This window comes from Chiloscyllium punctatum, chromosome 8 (genome assembly GCF_047496795.1).
Source record: "Chiloscyllium punctatum isolate Juve2018m chromosome 8, sChiPun1.3, whole genome shotgun sequence".
Classification (NCBI taxonomy): Eukaryota; Metazoa; Chordata; class Chondrichthyes; order Orectolobiformes; family Hemiscylliidae; genus Chiloscyllium; species Chiloscyllium punctatum.
This window is the reverse complement of record NC_092746.1, coordinates 43,422,927-43,440,349: the sequence shown is the minus strand read 5'-3', so window position 1 is coordinate 43,440,349 and position 17,423 is coordinate 43,422,927. Positions and strand designations below refer to the sequence as shown.

Below are 17,423 nucleotides of genomic sequence, written 5' to 3'. Positions count from 1 at the left end.
GTGAAAGGATGAGTTTTGATTCTGGCAGTGTTGGGATGTGGAAACTTTAGAGGGAGATGACATTATGTGGGACATAGAGGGAGCTTGAGTGGTGGACATGGATGGTTTGTGGCTTCCATCAATTTCCCTTTAGGTTGAAGGTAGAAGGAAAGATGTATATTTGGAGGTTCAGTGGAGGATAGTACAACACTGCTGGTGGGAGATCCAGCTTTAGTAAAAGCAAAAGACTTGCTCCATCAAAGCTTATTTTCTAATTTGAAATTGTATGCGCTATAACAAAGCAGTTCAATAAAGTGGTGTTATAACTGGTCACGAGCTGCCTCAACTAATATGCTCAATCAGCAGATAGTGAGCAATGAAATAGTCACTGTTTTCTGCACATTGCAATCAATTTGGTTAAGTCCATGGTCAGATTTGGGCGGTATGGCAGCTCAGTGGTTAGCACTGCTCCCTCACAGGGACCCGGGTTTGATTCCTGCCTTGGGTGACTGTCTGTGTGGAGTTTGCAAGTTCTCCCTATCTTTGCTTGGGTTTCCTCCGGGTGCTCCGGTTTTCTCCCACAATCCAAAAGATGTGCAGGTTAGGTGAATCGGTTATGCTAAATTGCCCATATTCAGGGGTAAATATGGGGAATGGGTCTGGGTAGGTTACTCTTCGGAGGGTCGGTATGGATTTATTGGTCTGAAGGGTCTGTTTCCATACTATAGAGAATCTAATCTAATCTGCCTTGGGCAACTGTCTGTGTGGAGTTTGCACATTCTCTCTGGGTATGCGTGGGTTTCTTCCGGGTGCTCCGGTTACCTCCACAATCCAAAGATATGCAGATTAGGTGAATTGGCCATGCTAAATTGCCTGTAGTGTTCAGGGATGTGTAGATTAGGTGCATCAATCAGGGAAAGTGTAGAGTAATAGGATAGGGGAATGGGTTTGGGTCGGTGTGGACTTTTTCGTGTTTCCACACTGTAGAGATTTGATTCTTTTGAGATTTTCAATAATTCCAAGTTACCAGGAATTGCTGAAATGTGATGTGTATGGCTTTACAAGTTGTCAATTACAATTGAAGTAGGTTTAAGTAAAGTTGATTTTTCCCTTCATGTTGTTTTCCTATATTTGTAATCACTCATGAAACAATATGCTGAAGATGCAGATCAGAAATCTCTGAACAGAGTGCCTCTCGTATACTCTGGTATTAAAACAATAGTGAAATCCAGTGCAGGTGAGTAAATTAATGGTTTTATTTATTCATGAGTTATATTTATTTCTGTTGTGAATGTTTGTTGTTTCAGATGTTACTAAAAAACTGACAGTAATGTGAATGTAGGTTTAGCTTCAGGAAGAGTGAAAGGCTACGAATTTAAAGCAGTTAGCAAAAAAATCAAAGGCAACTTGAGGAAAAATATTTGATGCAGTGCGTGCTTAAAGTCTGAAATGCTCCACATGCAGATGTAGCTGAAGGCAGGTTTAACTGAGGCATTGAAAAGGGCATGAAATTATTATCTGAGAAGGAAGAATCTGCAGGGTTTTGGAGACCATAAAATAACATGGTACTAAGTGGAATGTTTGTTTTGGAGAACGAGTGCATACGCAATGGGCTGAATCTGTCTTATAAAAAATTCTGTGAAATTAATTCATTTGCAATTCAAACATTGGGTTTCTTAATTTCTCCACTGCTTTTATTAGCAATACTGAAATTGGTTTAAATTTTAATTGTCCTGAAATTCCCACTCCACCAAGGACATGCAGGTCCTGGGTCGCCTCCATCACCAAACCCTATCCACTAGATGCCTGGAGGAAGAACACCTCCTCTTCCACCTTGGGACCCTGCAACCACACAGGATTAATGTGATTTCACCAGTTTCCTCATTCCCTCCACCAACCTTATCCCATTCCCAAACCTCCAACTTGGCACCACCCTCTTGACTTGTCCATCATCTTTCCCATCTATGCCACCCTCCTCTCTGACCTATTACCTTCTTCCCCACCTTCATCTACTTATTGCATTCCCAGCTACCTTCTCCCACCTTGCCCCCACTCCCTCCATTTATACCCCAGCCCACAAGCCGCCTGATGAAGGGCTTATGCCCGAAATGTCGATTCTCTTGCTTTTCAGATACTGCCTGAGCTGCTGTGTTTTTCCAGCACCCCACTCTCAACTCTGAAACACACACTGCATGATTCAGACGTGCATAACAGTAATCTTTTTTTTCAATGTTCCTTTTTCAAATCGTGATAAGTCCTCTTACAACTTGAGCTGGTTTTTTTAGTTATTGCATCTCCAAAGAGCAAAGTGGTACTAATTTATTAAATGTATAGGTTTTGATTCAAGTAGAACCATGATCCCAGACAAGCCCATCAATATATTTACAACTCATTTTAACACCCAGAACTAATACATGATACATGGTACCATTGCTGATAGTCTATGATTCTACCCCAACAGTGCACATCAAGTAGCGAATGAGATCCAGACAGATACCATGGACTTCTCAGTGATTTCCTCCCATACTCATGTTAAGAGACAATCGATCATCAAATCTTATCTCATTAAACTTCAAGATTACAATGCTTCACTTTCTGATGGCTGGCCTTAACTCCCTTCAAGAACTGTTCCATAATGCACAGCCTCAACAACTGTTCTAGTCAACAAGCCTCCTTTCCTGGGTTTGCACTCCTCTGGATTCTGGGCACTGTTCATGGGAACATCTCCAGCTTTTCATTTACTGTTAGTTTTCCAATGTTAGAACTGCTCCTTGTTTCTTTATTGCTATTAATAACCAAGTACATGATGCAGATACTATTTTTTTGGATTTTATTTTGTCAACCCTCATGGATCCTTCTGACTCCTCACAGTTTCGGGACTTTTCCTGTGCTCTGTCTACAACACTTGGGGACAAATGCTAGGAATTGGTTGGAAGTTGAACTCTAACAGAGCCATCTAGCTGCTCTTGACTTCTCAGAGTGCCCTATACAGAGCCCAGTTAAGTTTCCTTCCTAGTAGCACTACCTAGTATGGAGTTTGTACCTCCTATCTATCTGTCTCTTTTCACACTTACTACATACAACCTTTTGAACTACTTGTCAATGATCCCTGAGTGGCTATTGAAAATGTTGCAATGAGCTTAGACATTATTGCTGAGTAGAATTAAATGCTGCCACCTTGCAACTCTTGGAACTATTTGTTCCATAAATGTTACCAGTCATAGATTACCAGCCTGGTCCATACAAAAGATGATGCATATAGAGGATGCCATTGTACACTCCTCTTAAAAGAATGAAGGCTTTATCATTGTGAAGGTTTCCTTTCCAATTGTGTCAGAGTTGCAACAAATTTTTATCATCAAGCTGGGCCACATTATTTGCAGATAATGTTTAATTTATCTATTTGCATATATCTGATCAAAGCTACAGAAGTGTAACTCATACAAAAAGCAAGTACATGTCCAAGTAGGATTAGCCATGTTTAAGTATCCTACCATTTAATACAACTCAACACTAATGTTTTCTTATGGCTGTAAGCTCTGGATATACTTGCAAGGTCTTTCCTAATCTCTTTGTGACGAAGCAAATGCAGTGAAAATACATCAACGTTTTGTTTAGAAACATCTTAATTAGTTTGTACTTCTGTTTTGTACTATGAATTTTTCAACCTATTCTGGCAAACCAAGACACTAGTTTCCTTTTGTATGGATGTATATTTAATCATGCCATATGACATTTTACTGTAGGTTTCTCAACTTGAATAAAAGTGAACATGTTTTCTTTTCTCCTTTTTCCCTCATCATCTGCATTGCAAATCATATCATCAACCATCAATGACTGATCAGTCCCAACAATTCTAAAAATATTAATTTGCCTACTTGTTGGAGTATGGGAACACTTGTCCCTTTTAAAGACAAACCTATAACCTATAGCATCTACAAGAAAAAAAATCCTTTTGATTATCCTGATCAATTCTAATAGATTTACTGAGTGAGAATGTTTCCTTCACTGTTGCTATTCCTATTTCTGGAGATGATTTAAGTACTCCTGGGACTCCTAATGGTTTACTGCTTCTCTTCTAACAACTTGCATTTAGATGTTTTGTTGTATGGCAACGAAACATCCTGATTTTCTAATATTACTTTTATTCTCTCTTAACTGGAGCATATTACATCAAAATCATATAACCTGAGCTTTTATGTACCCAGATCATTCTTTCTGATTTCCACTCTCTTCGAAGTTCTCTTTCCTTTTTTTTCTGATCTCTTTCCTTCATTGCTGACCTTTTTATCTCTCTCCTGGAGGTCCAGTACAAAATTTTTATATTTCTCTTTCAAGTTCATTTTTTTTTTTTCTCTTTCATGTTGCTTCATCTGCAGCTGAATTCTAGCCAACTGAGAGAGCTAGACTCTTCCAATCCAAGCAGCTGTCTCATTACATCAACCAGGTCTGCTTGGCTCCTGATTATAATTTCAACTGTAACCTGATTGTTAATGCTATAATCGAAAAGTGTGGTGGTAGAAAACCACAGCAGGTCAGGCAGCATCCGAGGAGCAGGAACAACAATATTTTGGGCATATCATTCCTGATGAAGGACTTGTGCCTGGAACGTCAACTTTTGTACTCCTTGGATGCTGTCTGACCTGCTGTGCTTTTCCAGCACCACACTATTCGACTCAGATTTTCAGTATCTGCAGTCCTCACTTTCTCCTGATAATGCTATAGACTTGGTTAATTCTTACAAATCACAATGTCCTTTTCCAGAAACGTACTGATGACATCATTTTGGCTTTCAGTGCATATCATAGAATTCTCTGTGAAAATCCTAATTGGCCTTAGCAAGTCATAGCACTCAGATTTTTTTCAAGCCGTTCACTATCGTGTGATAAGTAATCTAGTTCAACAGCAGTTATTTAAATAGTATGTTTTACAGAGTATAATATCCCAAAATACTTCATACGAACATAAGGCAAAATTTTGGCCTTATGCAATATAAGGGATATTAGAGAGTGGTGCTGGAAAAGCTCATCAGGTCAGGCAGCATCTGAGGAGCAGGAGAATCGACATTTCGGGCATAAGCCCTTTGTCAGGATTCTTGACAGCCTGACCTGCTGTACTTTTCTAGCATCACGCACTCTACTCTGATCTCCAGCATCTGCAGTCTTCTCTTTCTCCTAAGGGATATTAGGGCTGTTTTCCTTGCCATTTCAGGGGCTGAAGAATGACCTTTATGGAGATTTATAAAATAATGAGGGGCATGGATATGGTAAATTGACAAGGTCTTTTCCCTGGACTGGGGGAGTCCAGAACTAGAGAACATAGGTTTAGGGTGAGAGGGGCAAAATTTAAAAGGGACCTAACGGGCAACCTTTCTATGCAGTGTGGTGCATGTATGGAATGAGCTACCGGAAGAAGCGGTGGAGGTTGGTACAATTACGACACTTAAAAGGCATCTGAATGGGTATATGAATAGGAAGGATGTAGAGCGACTAGAGGCCAAGTGCTGGCAAGTGGGACTAGATTAGATTAGGATATGAATGAGTTGGGCTGATGGGCCTATTTCTGTGCTGTACACCTCTGACTCTAACTCAGGTGACAAAGTGCTAAGCTTTAAGGAGCAATAGCATCTAAAAGTAGGAAAATGGAAGAGAATCAGATTTTAAGGCCCAGACAGCAGAAGCTTTGACAGCCAATTATAGATGCAACTCATAGCAAGCTGGAATTGAAGTAGTGCAGAATTCTTGGAGGGTTGGAGGTGGTTACGGAAATAGGGAAGGGAGAAGCTCATGGAAGGATTTGATCACAAGGTTGAAATAATTTTAATTTTGAGGTCGTCATAGACTAGCAACAAATGTAGCTAAATGAGCACTGAGTTGATGACTGGGAATTATCGTGAGTTTGCATTCGATAAGAGTTTTGGACATCTTCCCGTTTAGAGTATTCGAAGGGGTAAAACTGGCCTGGGATCAACAAAGTAGTTAAATCTGAAAGTAACAGAAATATGGATGAGTTCACTTTGTAAATGAGGTCAACCATTGTCAACCACCATATCATGTTTATTTGATTGTCAGAAAGAAAGACAGAAAATTATAAACATGGCTGGACTGGATGTGATCGGCAGATGGATTTTATCAGATACCAAAGCGAGGAGCGAAGCTTGGCTCTGCAACTTTGTGGTTGGATACAGAAAGGGCCAGACATTGATGTGGGTCCCTTCCTGAATTCATTAGAGGAAGGAGAAGAATGGGAGCGAGCGGCTGCTGTTGCACTTTTTAACCTTGACATTCGAAGAGCTATAGAGATTCTAAACAAGGGAGCTGCTTTGGGAAAAGGTACACTATTCATCTGCTTTGTTTCAAACTAAAATCATTCTGTTTCTAAGGAAATATTTGTGATACATCTTGTAATGTTGCTGTGGTTTTCTTCAGTGATGGGATGTGGGAATGAGTAACGAAATGAGAAGATTCTTGTGGGAATGGATTTAGAATTTTGTCAAATTTTCAGAGTTTGGCCTGGTTTTTGCTAGCTTACATTTGAAATTATCCAAACAATATAAAAAGGTTTTAGAACTTCAAACACTGATCATATCAAATATAAATTCAGTTTGCATGATCTTGAATGTTTTTAAAAAAAACTATAAAGACCATTCCATGCAGAAAATTGGCCAGACCTCCAAGTTCAATATTTTGTTTTGGGGTATACATTTCCAGTTGCACCTGTTCATGACTATTTGAGGAGCCTTTTTGTACTTAAAGACAATACTTCTGTTTACTCACACCACCAGACTTTGTTGTTCTTGGCTAGTTTTTTTTTCAGTGTATAGAACCTTTTTAAGTTCTTATTTGCCAGTCCAGACACATGCTATATTTGACTCAAGCATGGCTGACCTCTCACATCCTTGGTTGTATGTGTAGTGAGTGGGAGCTTTATTCTTGCCATCTTGAATCTGGCAACTCTCCAGCTGTGTAGTATTCTTTAAATGCTGGACTGATGCTAGTTTAGATTAAGTAATCAAATGTGTTGATTAGTATTTTAACCTACTGACTGATGCAAAAGGGCTTACACGAAGCCAAAGCTGGCGCACACGTTACAAAAGAAAGTTCGACAGTGACATTACAAGTTGTTTTCTCATTAATCTGAAAATGTATCCTTTTGTTTTGAGAAGCCAATTTTGTATTTCTTTGAGCTCCAGATCCTGGCATTATAGACTCTTTGGTTACCTTTGTGGGCTCAACACTGTTTAGGGAAGCTTACTGCTTGCAAATATGCCCAATCAGGATATCCATGAGGAGTTCCAGGCCACAAATCAGACCAGGAATCTCCATGTAAGCTAACATCTGCACCCCAACCAGTGTGCTGCTGGGCAGGGAATATTCCTGTAGTGGGGGTCTCCTCTCCACTGTGCCCTTTAACGCCAGTATTGTTGTCTGACTGAGTAGAGACTCCAAAGCAAACAAAGCACGGCAGAAGTGGGCAAGATAGGCCTGGGCATAAATTTTCCACTTTGTATCAGAAGTGACTGGAAAGTCACTTTGGGCCTGAGTCTGTACCATCTTTTGTTTCCTGTATGTAGATCTGTGAGTTTAAAAAATGACGGCCCTAGTTTGAAAGTTAGATAAGTGAAGAAGTTGGATTTGGAGAGAGGGGGCAGGGGAATATTTTTCCAATTAACTTGGACAGGGCTATTATTGGGTTTAAATGTTTTGGTTTTGAATAAAATATATCAGAGGTGCCTTTATAATTAATCGTTTGTGATTTACAGGAGATTTAAACCTGAATGTTGTAGCTATGGCACTGTCAGGTTACACAGATGAAAAGAATTCTTTGTGGCGAGAAATGTGTAGCTCCTTGAGACTGCAGCTAAATAATCCTTATCTATGTGTCATGTTTGCCTTTTTGACAAGTGAACCAGGGTCATATGATTGTGTGCTGGTAAGTTCCATCTGTGTATATTTAATGTTGATAATTTTGACCACTTTTGATTTTGTAAATAATTTTGAAAACGATTTATTTTAACTCAAATGGTGACTTTTTTTATTCCTCACTTTAGTATGAGAGCAGTGTAGCAGTACGTGATCGAGTGGCTTTTGCTAACATGTTCCTAAATGATTCCCAGGTGAGTGTAAATCTGGTAGCACTTCAAATCCATTTAAAATTTGTCATTTTATGCTGGGCTGTATTTTAATTGAAGTTGAAGATTATCATGGATTTTTGTTAACCATCAGTTTTTGTGCATGTGCGATTTGTACCATAGTTTTGTTCTGGGTTTGAATGATCCCATGGAAATCTAAACCAAAACAACCAACATCTAGTGCAAAATGAATAAATTACAAACAAAATTGCACTTTTTGCATTATGTAACACAAATTGGAATGAATGTAAATTGAAATAAATTAACAAATTACAACTGGTGCAAACTATAAATTAAATAATAGAACACCAGATACCAAGATTATCTCTGAGCTGTTGATAATTATTTTGACCACTTTTGATTTTGTAAATAATTTTGAAAACCAGTTATTTTAAATCAAATGGTGCAGAGGGACCTGGGTGTCCTTTTGCATGAATCACAGAAGGTTGGTTTGCAGGTACAACAGGTAATTAGGAAGGCAAATGGAATTTTGTCCTTTATTGCTAAAGGGACTGAGTTTAAAAGCAGAGAGGTTATGTTGCAGCTGTATCCTGTGCTGGTGAGGCCACACCTGGAGTATTGCATGCAGTTTTGGTCTCCTTACTTGAGAGAGGATGTACTGGCATTAGAGTGGATGCAGAGGAAGTTCACTAGGTTGATTCTGGAGTTGAGGACGTTGGCTCATGAGAGATTTGAGTAGATTGGGATTATATTCATTTGAATTTAGAGTGAGGTGGGATCTTAAAGATGAATGGAATAGATAAATTAGATGTAGAGAAGATTTTTCCACTGGCAGGTGAAACTAGGAGAAGAGGGCATAGCCTCAATATTAGGGGGAGCAGATTCAGGACCCAGTTGAGAAGGAACTTCTTCACGCATAGGGTTGTGAATCGATGGAATTCCCTGCCCAGTGAAGCAGTTGGCGCTACTGCAGCAAATGTTTTTTAAGCTAAGATAGATTTTTTTTCTGAACAATGAAAGAATTAAGTGTTACAGTGAGAGGGTGGGTAAGTGGAGCTGAGGCCACAAGAAGATCAGCGATGATCTTAATGAGTAGCGGAGTATGCTCGCAGGGCTAGATGGCCTACTTTTGCTTCTAGTTTTTGGGTTTGTATGTAATATCCCAATCTGATTTTGTCCTATGCCAATTTGCGTATGGCTCAGATAATCCGGCAATCATAATCTTTGAGGTTCTTTCTTACTTTGGCATTTAGTTTCCCATACTAACTATATAGAACGTTATTCTTCTTCCTGCTCATGTTGTGGTCCGTACAGGTGCCAACAACAACTTTCTGCTCCCACTGCAAGTTCTTCCCATCCTGAACAGGCTTGCACAGTGGTGGCATTGGGCAGGCAACTAAGCTGTCCGAACAGTTACTCACACTTTTCTGCAGAGAATGGTGTTAATCCGTATGATCGTGGTATTCCCTATTACCCTATGTTCCCTTTTTGTATTATTTTCTACCTGCCCCCTCTGCCTGTACCTAACTGAATAGCATCCTGTATCACAGTGCCACTGTTTAGCTTACAATCCCCTTTCCCTATTTTTACTGAAGAACACTAGCCCCAGCATAGTGTGGGTGGACACTGTCCCAATAGTACAGATCCCATTTTCTAAAGTATTGGTGCCATGCCCTATTAACCACTTCTTTCATGCCAGTCAGGCTCATTCACCTTGTAGATCCCACCCTCATCGAAACAAATATAAAGAACATCAAATGTTCTCACAATTGCAATGACTGAAGTGTCTGCCCTCTGCTCCCATGTCCCATATCTGCCTCACTTAATCAAACTCTCCTGTCTTTGAGCACTGACCAAAGTAGGAGTTTCTCTCCTAAGAGGTATGACTGGGTCTTGGTAACTTTCCCCCTTCCTGAAGCATCAGATCAGTTCAGTCTCCAGCTCAATTATTGCAGATATGTTTGTTCCTGGATTTCGTTAGTTTCCTTGAGCACTCATGCTGGAACTGTGACAAATCATTTCAGTTTAATTTTAATATTGATTTAGGGAACTGTTTTTTTTTCTTCATCAGAGATTACTTTCTGCAGATCTGTGAATTATTTTTTAAAAAACATTTTCGGTAGTTAATTTTGGCCGTGAGTCCCCTTTTTTATCTTACTAAATTTTGCCTTTTAGTTGTCGACCAGTGTTGTATTTTAGCTATCATTGCCCTATGTTGTGGTGACTGTTTCCCATTTGTATTTTTCACATTTAATTAAATAAAGTCCAAGTTTTCTGGTGTAACTGGAAATTATGAATGTGTTGCTCATTTGACCACTTTACCACATTTATTCCCATTTATTTTAGGTGGTTAAAATGCCCAATATTATTGCTATGATTTTGCATCTTTGTCTAAGCTGTCTGCATTCCTTCTCTGTGGCAAACCAAACACAACAAAATTTGTAATTTTGTTTTGCTGATTTCTTAAATTTGGTACATAAACATAAGAATTATGTTTCAGTGCAACCTCCCACACCATTATTTTTATCTGGAATAGAATCCTTTACTAACACTTCTGTTTCAGTCCCTCTTTCCACCATATCTCTTAATGTTACAGATAAGTATGTTCACATGAGTGTACTAAGAGTGGAGGTCGGCCATTAGGCCCTTAGAGCCGATCATGGCCGATCTGTTTATGTTTTGAATTCCACATTTCCGTTTGCCCTAATTTTAAGTTTTCGATTATCTCGTCGTTAATGTTCAATTACCCCCATCTCCACCACTTTGAGGCAGGGTTCCAAAGTCGTGCAACCTTTTGAGAGAAAGAAATTTCCTTTATATCTCTGTCGTGAAAAGGTTGCCCTTAGTTTTAAACTGGTGCTTGTTGGTTCCAAAAATACCCCCAAGAAGAAACATTCTTTTCATATCCAGTTTGTCAACAACATCTATATTCTTATAAAGTTAAAAATCACACAACACCAAGTTATAGTCCAACAGGTTTAATTGGAAGCACACTAGCTTTCGGAGCGTCGCTCCTTCATCAGGTGATGAAGGAGCGATGCTCCGAAAGCTAGTGTGCTTCCAATTAAACCTGTTGGACTATAACCTGGTGTGTGTGATTTTTAACTTTATACACCCCAGTCCAACACCAGCATCTCCAAATCATATTTTTATACACTTTAATCAAATCACTCATCACTCTTCTAAATTCCAATGCAATCAAGTTCTAACCTGTCCAACCTATCTTATAACACAGCCCACTCATTCCAGGTGTCAATCCAATAACCAAAGTTCCAAGCCCTATCTAGAATTAAGCTGTCTGATGTAATCAAGTACTGCATTATAATCCCTCCATAATTATTGATGCCTAAAGCTGTTTAACTTTGTTTTCAATATGCCACTCAATTCCAAAAAGCATCTACTTTTAACTAGTTTATTTAAACTTTTGGTTTATATTCTATAAGGGTCTGATTTAATGCCCTTTTCTCACTCTCCCACTCAACTGCACATGGCTTCTCACTTTTTAAAAACAGAAATTGATTATCTGGATGAGTTTCATTGGAATAAATCCATGAAAGCTACCTCTGAATCTTTTTGTTTTTGAAACACTCCCGAGATCAGCCGAGTGGCAACAACTAGAAACAGAAAATGACAATGTAGATGTGCAGTTGATTGGTTCTGATGCATCTTGGAACTTTTAGGTAAGTTGTATTATCCACTTTTTTGACCTAGAGACTCTGCTCTGGACAAAAATAAAACCAAGCTCTGATTTAGAAGTGAAAGGCCCTCGAGTTGGAATTAGATTGAAGGATGGCTAATGTGCCATTATTTCAGAAGCAACGAGGAGAACTATAGACTGTGAGCCTGACATCTGTGGTTGGTATATTATTCCAGGGAATTCTGAGAGCTAGGATTTACATGCATTTAGAAAGGAAAGGACTAAGTAGGTTTAGACAACGTTATGCATGGCGGATAGTGTCTCATAAATTTCATTGGCTTTTTTGGAGAGATTACTAAAAACTGGATGATGGCAGAGTGTGTCTACAAAGACTTCAGTGGAATCTTTGACAAAATTCTGCATGCTAAACTGGTTAGGAACATTTGATCTCATGGGATCCTGGGAGAGAGAGCCAATCAGATATAAAATTGGTTTGATGGTAAAAGACAGAAAGTGGTGTCAGAAAGTTGTTATCTGGACTGGAGGCCTGTGACTAACTGTGTGCTGCAAGGATCAGTTCTGGGACCATTGTTGTTTGTCATTTGTAACAATGATTTGGATAAGAATATAGGAGGTATTGTTAGTAAGTTTGCAGATCGCACTAAAATTGGTGATAAGTGGACAATGAAGAAGATTACTTAAGAGTTTAGCAACATCTTCATCAGATGGAGTTTTGTTTAGATAAATGAGAGGTTTGCATTTTAGACAGGCAAATCAAGGCAGGACTTGCACAGCTAATGATAGGGCCCTGGTGAGTGGTGTTGATCAGAGGGACTTCAGGGTGCAGAAACATAGCTTCTTGAAAGTGGTGTTGCAGGTAGACAGGGTGGTGAAGGTGTTTTGCACACTTGCCTTCATTGGTTAGTGCATTGATTCGAGAGTTGGCACATCATGTTGTGAGGCCACTTTTAGAATATTGCATACAATTCTGGTCAACCTGCTATAGAAAGGATGTTCTTAAATTAGAAAGGATGAAGAAAAATTGCACTGATGTTGCCAGGACTGGAAGTTTTGAGTTATAAAGAGAGGCGAGGTAACTCTTTAGTTAAACCATCACTTGTCCATGTCTCTCCCACCTTTTTCTCTCTCAGGGAGCAGTTCTGTGCTCCTCTGGAATCTGCCAACTTTCCTTTTTTAAATGTGATACAGTGTAATATTTTTGGTTTTAGTGTTCAGGCATATTTGTATAAAATAGGCATTCATTGTAAAGGCCTGGATATCTTTTTATTTGAAGAGAGGTGCCGACTGATGACTGGATTCAGGACCTCTAGTTTGGGTCCTGATAGCTGCTGCTCTCCCATGGCAATCAATGTTTTATATAATTTTAGGATTTAAGTCTAATTTATAAAATGTTTCCCATTATCATTGTCACCTAATTTTTCATTCCAACTGTCCCATATCCAGGTGGTGAGGCACAAGATGCAGGAAGGCTTAATAAATGAGTGGAGGTTGAGCGTACAGAGAGGACATAAATGTGTGAGCTGGGTGGGAGACTCGTAATGAGAAATTGGCACATATGCTTGAACAGCAGCAGACTTTATTCAACATGTCTATATTCAGAAAATGGTAACAGCGTACATATTATTTGAAGCCATAGATGCAGCACATGATCTGATTTCATTATAAGGATAATTTTCCTTTATTCTACAGGGGTGGGTTGGGAAAACAGGGAGGGGGAGGAATGTTTGTATAGTAGCTGACTATAATGTGTCTGGGTGTGGAGGCTATGCAAGAATTTCAACCTTCTGTCATTATGGATTTGGCAATTTGGATGAAAATCTGAGGATATATAAAATAATTTTGGAAAGTACTTCAAAAATACATTTCTGATTTATACATTACTACATAATATGCCAATCTACAATATGCAAACTTTGATCATATGCAAATTACTTCTACTATATGTTTTGAGCTTTAGGGTAAAGAGGTTTTTGAAATCTACATGTTTGTCCATGGGACATGAGCATTACTCATGGCCAACCTTTGTTGTTCATTCCTAACTTGCCTAGCAATGGTGAAGTTGTGAAAAATCTCCAAGTCAGGTTGGAGTGGCTTGGAGGGGCACTTGCACGTGATGGTGTTCACGTGTATGTGCTGCTCTTGTCTGTCTTGATGGTAGTTGTCATAGGAGAAAGTGAGGACTGCAGATGCTGGAGTACCAGAGTTGAAAAATGTCATGCTGGAAAAACACAGCAGGCCAGGCAGCATCCGAGGAGCAGGAGAATCGACATTTCGGGCATAAGAAGGGCTTCTGCCCGTAACGTTGATTCTTCTGCTCCTCGGTAGTTGTCATAGGTTTGGAAGGTCTATTTAAGGAGCCTTGGTGAATTCCTGCAATATATCTTGTAGAAAATGCACACTGCTATTACTAATCATCAGTGGTGAATGCTTGTAGATATAGGCAAATCAAGCAGGCTACCTTTTTCTTGGATAGTGTTTTGGTTCTTTGTTGGAGCTGCACTTATCCAGGCAAGTGAGGAATATTCCATCACACTCCTGAGTTGTACTTTGTTGGTGGACATGCTTTGGAGAGTCAGGAAATGAATGCTTCACCACTTGATTCCTTGCCTCTGACCTGCTGTTGTAGTCATAGTATTCGTATGTATAGTCCAATTTAGTTCCTTGATCGATGGTAACCCCCAGGATGTTGATTAGTGGGGGAATTCAGTGGTGGAAATGCCGTTGAATGTCAGAGGGTGATGTCTGGCTGGAGATGGTCCAGGTTGTTTTTAACATTAATTGCTTCAGTATCTCAGTGATGGCGAATGATTCCGAACATTGTTCACTGATGATTGCACATCCCCCGTTCCTGACAATAGGTGCAGGAGTAGGCCATTCTGCCCTTCGAGCCAGCACCACCATTGATTATGATCATCCTCAATCAGTATCCTGTTCCTGCCTTATCCCCATAACCCTTGATTCCACTATCCTTAAGAGCTCTATCCAACTCTTTCTTGAAAGTATCCAGAGACTTGGCCTCCACAGCCTTCTGGGGCAGAGCATTCCACACACTCACTACTTTCTGGGTGAAGAATTTTCTCCTCAACTCTGTTCTAAATGGCCTATCCCTTATTTTTAAACCGTGTCCTCTGGTTCAGGACTCCCATCAGCAGAAACATGCTTCCTGCCTCCAGAGTGTCCAATCCTTAAATAATCTTATACGTCTCAACCAGACCCCCTCTCAGTCTTCTAAACTCAAGGGTATACAAGCCCAGTCGCTCCAATCTTTCAACGTAAGATAGTCCTACCATTCCGGGAATTGACCTCATGAACCTGCGCTGCACTCCCTCAATAGCCAGAATGTCTTTCCTCAAATTTGGAGACTAAAACTGCACACAGTATTCCAGGTGCGATCTCACCAGGGCCCTGTACAGCTGCAGAAGAACCTCTTTGCTTCTATACTCAATTCCTCTTGTTATGAAGGCCAGCATGCTATTAGCTTTCTTCAGGGAGGGAATAGCATTGATGAAGTAGCTGAAGATGGTTGAGCATAGGGTGCTACCCTAGGAGATATCTTGGAGCTGAAATTACTGATCTCAAACAACCACAACCAGCAGAAAGTTTTTTGTACTGGTTTCCATTAACTTTTGTGTTGCTAGAGTGTCTTGATGCCACACACAGTCACTGCTGCTTTCATGTCAAAAACAGTCACTCTCACTTCACCTCTAGAATTCAGCTTTGTTTTCCCCTCCTGTTTGAACCAATGCTGTAATGAGGTCAGAAACTGTGTAGTCCTGACAGAATCCAAACTAAGCCTCAGTGGGCATTTAATTGCAAAAACAGGTGCTGCTTGATAGTACTGTTGACTACCCTTTTCTTCATTTTATTGATGATCAAAAGGCGATTGATGGGTTGGTAATTGACTCTGTTGGATTCGTTCTGCTTTGTGCAAGTGAACTGTTCATTCAGTGGCTCTGCAAGCATAATGAGCTGAATGGCCTCAATTGTGCAGTAATAATTCTGTATTCTCAAATATGTGATGTTCACTCATTCAGAAATACTCGTGTAGCTTATCAGAAATAGTTTGAGAGTGTGGGAGGCCCTTGTGAATAAATTTGTTGGTGCCTGTTCGGTCATTTGGTTTTGAATTTTACCTGCATTTACTAATTCACTTTCATTTTTCTCCATTTTAGTTCACTACTAATTACTGTCCTAATCTACTTACTTTTTGCCAGCTAAAAAAACGATTTGCTGGTATCTACTGCATAATTAATTTAGGGCAGCGCACCTTCTTTATTTCATCAGTAATCTTTTGATATACTCCATTGCAACACAATTAGTTTAAGTTGGTTTTGACTTCCCACTTCTGATCATATGGTATTGCAAGGTACTCCTAAAATGTTTTTAATTTCTCCTGTTATTAATCATTATTACAAGGTAGTTCTGTAACTAGTTGGTTGCATTCTTGTGCAACCCCGCATTATTGAAAAATCACACTTTAGAAATAGCTTTTAAAGTGTGAGCAATGTAATCGCATTACAGCCTGCACACGTTTTAAAAGTTTGTTTTAAAAATGTCCCCGATTCGTTAATCGCTTTATAGTAAATTTGCATTAACGAAACATGTTGTAGCATAATGACTTGTAGTAGCAGCTTCTTTTTAACATTTTGTTATGTTATTTGGAAGCATTGAGATAAGCAAAACATTTGTTGTATATTTTTATATTAAAATCTAATGAAAGATTGCCTAATTGTGAATGTTTTCATTGCTGGTTTAATTGTGGTTTGCTGGCATAATAAAAGCATAACTCGGGAAATAAACAGTAGTTATGAAGTCTGCAAAACTCATTATTGAAATATGTTTGGTTACATTTACTAAATGATTGCAATGATAAGTAAATAATCATGAACATCAAATTTAATTTGTGTTCCAATAATGGCAGTCCTATCCAAAGTATGCAAATGTAATTGTCTAATGTTAAAAATTATAATTATATTGTTTTTTAAGCATCTTCAATATCTTGACTCAATCCTATTCTTTAGATCCTTCGGTATATTGATAAATTGACAAATGAAATGAAAGAGGCTGGAAACCTGGAAGGAATCCTTTTAACAGGCCTAACCAAGGATGGGATTGACCTGATGGAGAGTTATGTAGATAGAACTGGTGATGTGCAGACAGCAAGTTTCTGCATGTTACAGGTAGGTCAAGCAAAATTTGTGGTAATGACTATATTTTAGGTTTCTAACTCTCTTATGAAATTTTAGGAAAACAAACTTGAATAACTTGAATTGCTTACTCCCTGATACAAGGAAGTGAAAGCCAAGATATTGTTGAGTTGGGTGTGGTTCAGGATGCAGTTAAATATTTGGTCAATGGAGTTGAATATAAGGGGGATGAGTTAAATACCCCTTCTTCATCCTTTGTTTTGGAATACCAAGATGAAAAGGTATATATATTGATGGTTCTAAAATTCAAAGAATGTCTGCTTAAGTAATACCTTTGCTATCTGAATACTTGATAATCTTTATTGTTTCATATTAGTATGAATCTACCCTTGTGAATTGACTAGTTTGTGTACAGTATGTACTCGCATGATTAAAGAAAGATCATAAGAAATAGCAGGAGTAGTCATTTGGTCCATTGAGCATGTTCTACCATTCATGGTTGATTTTGATTGTGGCAGTAACTCCATAATCCTTGAACAACAACCTA

The 17,423-nt window shown here is 39.1% G+C and overlaps 1 protein-coding gene across 2 annotated transcripts in view; it reads left to right on the top strand.

Annotated features, from left to right (window-relative positions):
- mios (missing oocyte, meiosis regulator, homolog (Drosophila)) overlaps positions 1 to 17,423 on the top strand; it is a 58,310-nt gene that overhangs the window by 12,265 nt on the left and 28,622 nt on the right. For both annotated transcript variants that reach the window (XM_072575417.1, XM_072575418.1), the window contains exons 3-7: positions 1,121 to 1,216; positions 6,051 to 6,311; positions 7,742 to 7,911; positions 8,030 to 8,095; positions 16,751 to 16,909. In XM_072575417.1, coding sequence (XP_072431518.1) covers positions 1,121 to 1,216; positions 6,051 to 6,311; positions 7,742 to 7,911; positions 8,030 to 8,095; positions 16,751 to 16,909 — 752 coding nt within the window. The remainder of the gene's footprint in view (positions 1 to 1,120; positions 1,217 to 6,050; positions 6,312 to 7,741; positions 7,912 to 8,029; positions 8,096 to 16,750; positions 16,910 to 17,423) is intronic.